Source organism: Notothenia rossii (genome assembly GCF_949606895.1).
Source record: "Notothenia rossii genome assembly, chromosome: 5".
Lineage (NCBI taxonomy): Eukaryota > Metazoa > Chordata > Actinopteri > Perciformes > Nototheniidae > Notothenia > Notothenia rossii.
In genome coordinates, this window is record NC_136903.1 from 18,348,183 (window position 1) to 18,355,311 (window position 7,129).

The 7,129-nt window shown below is 35.7% G+C and overlaps 1 protein-coding gene across 2 annotated transcripts; it reads right to left on the reverse strand.

The window, feature by feature from the left end:
• Nucleotides 1-1,028: 1,028 nt before the first annotated feature.
• tnni1c (troponin I, skeletal, slow c) lies at nucleotides 1,029-3,036 on the reverse strand. Of its 2 annotated transcripts, none has more exons than XM_079684457.1 (7): nucleotides 2,907-3,036; nucleotides 2,629-2,667; nucleotides 2,189-2,230; nucleotides 1,925-2,056; nucleotides 1,713-1,802; nucleotides 1,419-1,601; nucleotides 1,029-1,333 (listed from the first exon to the last, which is right to left on the reverse strand). In XM_079684457.1, the coding sequence occupies exons 2-7, from the start codon at nucleotides 2,662-2,664 to the stop codon at nucleotides 1,247-1,249; spliced, it is 570 nt and encodes a 189-aa protein (XP_079540583.1). In that variant the 5' UTR covers nucleotides 2,665-2,667; nucleotides 2,907-3,036; the 3' UTR covers nucleotides 1,029-1,246. The 2 variants fall into 2 exon arrangements, with proteins under 2 accessions (XP_079540583.1, XP_079540584.1); XM_079684458.1 differs by lacking the exon at nucleotides 2,907-3,036 and adding an exon at nucleotides 2,756-2,854.
• Nucleotides 3,037-7,129: the final 4,093 nt, after the last annotated feature.

The following is a 7,129-nucleotide window of genomic DNA, read 5'->3' on the forward strand; positions in this document are numbered from 1 at the left end:
TGCTTGCCTGAAGGTTGTTACGGATTAATAACCTTCACACCTTTAGCATACAGCCTTCCCTCAGCATTGTTAAAACAGCAAAGAGACAGCCAATGTTATAAAAATGGACGCCTACCATATTTCTGTCTTAACACAGTTTAAGAGAAACACATTGGAAGCATTTTAAGCTTTTACAATGGTGATGAAAATGCCGTGGACAGCAGGAATAATAGTCTGAGTGTACACTGGCGTCTACACAGACACATGTTGCATTTTCACAGATGCTCACAAGGACTCATACATTCCTCGGGGGCTGCCGAACCATCTTGTCACCGCTCCATCATCCAAACTCCATTTGACTGACACTTTCTGAAGTCAGTCCAAGGACAGCTTCTGCATGTGTGACAGTGTTTACCGTTTATTATTGGAGAGGAATTCATTCCAGTTCAAAGAAAAGGCTAAGTATATCCCAGCTCTTACAGAAAATATCTTCGGTACTTTTGTCTGTAAGTCAATGACGTAGCTAAGCAATGACACCGTACATGATAGACGTTCACTATGCCCTTCTGATAACTTTGTTCAAGGACAATGCCAAGTCCACTGCAGTTATAAATAAAAACCTGAAGATAATGTTTAAAACATTTGTACAGTTTAAAAAGACAACTGGCTGTGAAAATGTACTGTGTTGCAGTATTAGAGCAGAGGCTACATTCAGTTTCTGTATAATACACATTTGCAAAATACACAAATATACATACATTGTATCCATGTGGAAAAATGTAAGATTTTTCTTCTTCAATTTTGGTTGTCATATCATGGTGCAAGTGTTGTCTTTCCTTTTTTATAATGGCTCGATGGCTAAAAGGATGTTATTTTCTGAACGTATCAGACTGTTCTATTTGCCTTAACCCACTTAGTCGCTATATCAACACTACTGAAGAATACTTCAAGTATTTGGTCAAAATTAAATGTGTACACGAGTTTTTCAATACTTTCCATACCTATACTTTGAATCTATTGTGAATAAGTGTGATTGCAACAAAAGGAGAGACAATATGTACATATTTATTGTTTTCTTTTACATAACAACTTTATCAGGCAGTACTGTGTATTCACAACTCTATTTAACATATGGTTTACTCGAGAATATATTAAAAACTACAGGCACATGAAAGTCATACTTTTGAACAAACAGTAGCAGCAATTTTTTTTAACATTATGTATAAATATTTATTTATTGTAACAATTTCACTCCGTTTTCTTTTTCTCATGCATCAAACATCTTCTTCCTGCCCTTCATATCAGACATGGCCTCCACGTTTTTACGCCAGTCACCCACCTCGTTGTTCAGCTCCTAAGGTATCAAAAAGCACAGAAACACATTAGGTTTTTTTTCAGTTTCAGATATATGTTCTCTCTCTGTGTCTGAGTAGCAGTACCTTCTCCTGTTTGATGTCCTCTTTCTTTACAGACTTGAGGTTTGCCCTCAGGTCCATGGAGCCCTTGTTTTTGGATCCGAAGAGAGCCTTTAGCATCTCGTCAGCAGACACTCTCACTTTTCTCAGAGCTGGCTTCTTGAACTTCCCTCCAAGGTCACGCACCTTTAGATTCAATTCGTGGATCTAGAAAAGGTGAAAGACTGAGTTGGTGACATTGTGCTTACAGAATCAATTTCTCTTGTGCTTCTATTTTGTTTTCCATTTAAATCTGGTGTGTTCTGGTGCATGAAATACATCTCTGTTGTTCTTGATGACTTTGGCCTCACAGTCGTACCGATCCTCGTCCACCTTATCAATCTTTTCATGAAGCTGCTTACAGATTTTCTAAGAAAAAAACAGCAAACAAATATCCACACTATATTTGAGTAAATTAACGAAACACACGATTACTGTATTTACATAATCAATATTGTATGGTTAGTCTTATTGTTCGTAACACATTTTACCTGAATTTCCTCCAATTCCAAACCGGAGAGCTGGAGCGGTGGGAGATTCTCTCCCAGGTACTGGACCTTATTTTCCTCTCTCACTTCTTTCTCTGCCTCCAGTTGTTCTGATGCACGAGTCAGTAACAGGATCTGGATGATTATAATTATTATCGGAGCTCCTTTTTACATTTTATTTGGGTTTTAATATAAAAAATGAGTCCCTCACATTAACAGATCGATGTATAGTTTGTAAGGTAAAATGTTAACACATGGGTAGTTTACCTTCAACGATAGCCTACGGGAGGCTGAAATCTTGCTTTTCGGCTGAAAATATAAAAAATATGACATATGACAACTGATTTTTTTACGATAATACACTCTTGATTTTAAAACATATATTATATTAAAATAGATCCCTATTTTCAAGCAGTTACCTCTTTGAAGCTGCCCTAACTAATGTGACAATGTGAATTATTATGTAACTTACATACACAATACATCAATGGTATTACAGTATTTTATTGTATGTCCCTTAAAACTTGGTACGGTCAAAAATAAAAGCAATCATAATCATATATTAAAATGTATAGCGAATAGTATTGTTTTTTCTAGGAAAGTTTTTACATTTATTACAAAGACAGTCAGAGACGCAGACTCATACTGACAAAAAAGCACAATGTCACTGTTATCATAAAGACATTGTCAGTTCAAATAAGTATTACCTTTGGCTCTACCTTCGGGGCAATCGGGGGTGGCATGTACTGAGGAGAAAGGATAAAGACAATTAATTTAAGCAACGATAAACAACTTTTTGGAGAGTTTTACAGAGTGGTTCTGGGTGGAACTTACATCACTTTGATGACCAAATGGATTTTTTGGGATAAAAGAAATCAGAAATACAAGCAAACAAGAGACGATGTTATTATTCTGAAACAAAAATCTTTGATAACTAGGCTAACAAACACTGTGGAAAACATAACTTTTAACCTGTGTGAAGCACTTACTCATCAGACATTGTTGCACCTTTGAAAAAAAACAATGAGATAGATGTGAAAAATAAATAAAATAGTCCGGTAAACAAAACAAAATCTGCAGGATCAGAACATGCCTCAATGTAAACAGTGAAAAATCTGAATGGCATGTAACAGCAGATAGCTTTTATATATGTTGGATGTGTGCACCAAAGATCCTCTATTAAGACAATGAATCACTCCACTATAGCTAATGAAAAGTGACTGATCCTTCCTTGCAAAATAGGTTTCTTTTTATAAATGACTGACATCCAGCTGGTTTCTTTGTGTGAACCCAACATTAATAGTCAGCTCTACTTTGGACTTTTCCCTCAAATTACATTTTTTTTTTGCCAACTTCCTAACAAAGTAGAAGCACATTCAAATTATGTGAACATCAAAATCGGGTTTGATTTTTACTAACATTTTCATCAAGTAAAGGAAGACAATTGTGGTACTTTGAAAAAAGGACGTAGTGAGACGTCTCCTATGTTTCTAGTATCACTGTTTTGCCTTGTGACACCGCCCACCTCTCAGTCAGAAATTATTGGTCGGTCACCGGGATTAACGGGATACCACCGCTTGTTAACTCAACAGCTCTGTTGATTGACAGAATTATCGCCTCTGTCAAAAGGGATGATGTCCTTAGTCTGAAACTAAAGAATACATATTTGTTGTACTGGTCATTCAAATCCTGGAGGGGGTGAAAAAACTAGTCTCAATACAGGCACTTGTGTGCAGGGAAAGCCCAGAAACAACAAGATTGTTCTCTGCTCCTCAGCAGAGGTCACTTGTACCCAATAACCTTTATGGTGCTATGTTTGTCATCCACTCTTTGGAATTCTGCACCCAACAAGTCACAATCAAACTTGGTGCCTCACCAGGAAACTTTTCTGTCCTTCTAATTGTATTTAATTGGTTGGCTGTGATAATGCGAGGCAACTTTATGTTGTCATTAGTCTGAGTTTTTACTTCAAATGTAACCTCAGCTTTTACCTTAAGTTAAAAATAAACTGTGCAGGTGTTGTGTAGGTTTCACCATTTGACATAACAAAGCATCAAAATCAATGTTGTTGGTAATCTTTGACATATCACAGATATCGCTTAACAAGATAATCAATCTTTATGATTTTAACTACAACATTAGCATTATGGAAACACTGGCTTTTTAAATAAATAGATGAGTATTTTGTCAGGAATTATAGTGCTTATACATGTAACTAAAGTGTAAAATAATATTATTAAATACGTTATAATGGCAGCTGTTATATTTGGCACGGACATTGTTTTCCTCAAATGATATCAGAACACATTTTAAAAATGGGGCACAAAGGTTAAACACATGGTTAGATTAACCTCCGGAGCCCATATTGCAAAAAAAGTCCCCATCATACACAGAGCACACAGCAAAAACTAAAGACACATTTCATTTGGATTATACACCATGTGAGCAAAATACATGCTAAAATGCAATAGCACATGACAACAAGTGGTTGTTTTAAGGACTACTGCATACATATATAATTCCTGGGTCAAGTGCAGCAGGTCTGGGTTATTATGACTACAGCACAGACTTAAACAACATAGTTCGCTCAATCTTCTCATAACAAATATTGCATGTATTGTTTTTAAAGCCTCTTGGCCAGATTGGAGTCCCAGCATGTATTGAGCGATTGATGGCTATGCCCCAATTCAACTGATTTATGTATGTAAGCAATATTTCTGTCACATCCGATAGGATGTTTACAGGTTTACAAGGAAACCATGGAAACCATGTCATGAGTGTGCTCACTTTAAAGATAGATGCATCTAGTGTTTTTGTTTGTCTTTCTCTCTCTTGGGATTGCAGTGGGGAAAAAAACCTTCACATAACGCTGAATCACTTTGGGTCATATGAGTGTGTGCTGTGTGAAATAACAAAAATGTGTATATAAAGTGTGTATTTCTTATTTATGAAACATACATTAGATGTTACTGTCCTTTAACGGTTGCAAAGTGTTGACCTTGGTGGTGGCAGCCAACTCTGGCATGCCTCATTACTGTGGAAGTGCTGATATGTTTTGTGGGCCGACATGAACAAAAGCATGTAGTGTTTTAAATAGAAACAGGTTCAGGGTAGTCCCTAGTGCACTTGACAGAATGCAACACATCTTTCACACAATATCTATTTTAGGGTTAAATAACTCCCTGATCATCATATCCCTCTGTTATTATTTTTACTTGTGTAATAAACAAGGGGCTGTAATGTAAAAAAGCCAGCTAAGGAAAAATGTAACCTTTAAAATGAGTCCAGGTGAGACGAGTTTGCTACAATAGTTGGTCTTACATATGTAACCTAATCTTGAGTAATGACTCCCTGTTCTCAGTTCCAGGCGCAGACATTTTGTTTTCTAGATAGACACACAGATACATGCAGACCATAAATACCAACCTATTGTCGGACTTCCCCTCTAGACTGATGTGAGATGCTAGTTTGTGTTTTAATTCAGACAAATCCACCTGGGACAAGGCTCAGTATTGGAGTATTTCATGACAAATAGGCCTTGGTTGGTCCTCTTCAAAGAGCACTGAGCAAAATAAAAAGATAATTTTGGGATTTCTTACGGAAACCCTGAGAGGCAAGTTGGAAAAAAACATTATAGCTATCCATTGTCTCAGTTTTATCTAAATTGTTGTAATTTACTTTAGAAAGGCAAAACTACAGTATTGGAGGATTTCTTTTCTAAGTTCCTTGAATAATATGTTTTATCTGTGAAACAGGTGGTAAAAAATGGTTTCCCCATGATAGTTACCTTTTGTAGCTGTAATGGATATTAAAACAAAAACACTGACAAATAAAACAGTTTCAGCTGCCAAATCAGATTCCCAGCTGTTTCCCACATTACATATTATATTAAAAAGTCTAAAGAAAATTAGAAAGATGATCCTAGCAAAACCATAGACTATATAAGAAAACATATCATGGTCATTAATGTCAACCATCGGTTGATGGACCACGGTTTTTAAGCATTGAGCATGTTGGACATTGCCGTCTTGGCGTTTTCCATCCCCGTCTTACTATTTTTTTTTTATCAAAGTGACACTTAACCCTGATAAAGATATCTTAAGGCATCTAAAAGGTTACACATACTTTTCAGGAACAGGAAACACATTGTGAGAGAGGTTGAACTTTTAAGACGAAATTACAGACAACTTGCAAACCAGACAACACAGGTAGTGTCCTGTCAATCACAAGGTAGCCCTGCTCTAAAGCATTCCCTGCTTTATTGTCTGTTTATTAATCAAAATGGATCATAATTTTTAGAAATAAGTATATGACATTACAGATTGAGACCATAAACTCGAAAACTTTCAGTGATAAAAAGTGTAATTTTCTCATTGACCTGTACACAACTGTATTCTCTTTACAACCAGTGTAGTTGCCCCCTTCTAAATATTAGAGAAATCGCTGGTTCAAGGCACTATCACATCGGCTTGACATAAAACATATAAAAAAGTCAAATGAAACTGCACTAAACAACTGCGGTTAAACCAGGCTTCACTTCGGAAAACAAAGTCAAGCCAACCCCCACGTTGCATTGCGGTGCGCGAATATCCTATGCATTACGGAAGAGGCCTGTAAAAACTGCCTTCAAAATAAAAGCGCTTATTCGGTCAATAACAAATACCTAAAAAAACATACCAAACATAGTTATATATACTGGAGCTTAAATTAAGAAATATGTACTGTATAATGTGATCAATAATAATTTTAAACGATATACGTATAACTACCACATTATAACTGAGTGAATGTAAAACTTATGGATACAGTTATGAAGACATATCTGACCATTACATTAATTACATCATTCATTCATTCATACATTCATTACATTCAGGGCTCGTAATAACTGTTAAAGGGCAAGGCTATGGTAACGATAATGGATCACTACACACAAGATGCATGATGAGAAAAAGACTGGCATTTCCAATTCCATTTCCGTTTTGTTGTCCATTTACACTTTAATACCCACTTATTTTGTAGTTGGTATGTATATTTAATAAAAAACATGTGCTTCTTATGTTATTTTTTTTGTTATAGCATTTTATAAATGATAATATTGGTGTTAATGTTCACTTTATTTTAATTTAAGAGGTCATGTATATTTAAGTTATATTTATTTTGATTTTTGAATGTTCCATTCAAAAATGTTATTAAAAAGGCATGTAC

Bases quoted from the DNA above. Each gene is read 5' to 3' on its own strand.
- tnni1c (XM_079684457.1), bottom strand. From the start codon at position 2,664: ATGCCACCCCCGATTGCCCCGAAGGTAGAGCCAAAG. The intron at 1,803-1,924 runs GTAAAATGTGTT...TTTTTTTCTTAG, and splicing joins TGGAATTGGAGGAAATTCAG to AAAATCTGTAAGCAGCTTCA. The intron at 1,602-1,712 runs GTATTTCATGCA...CACCTTTTCTAG, and splicing joins TCATCAAGAACAACAGAGAT to ATCCACGAATTGAATCTAAA.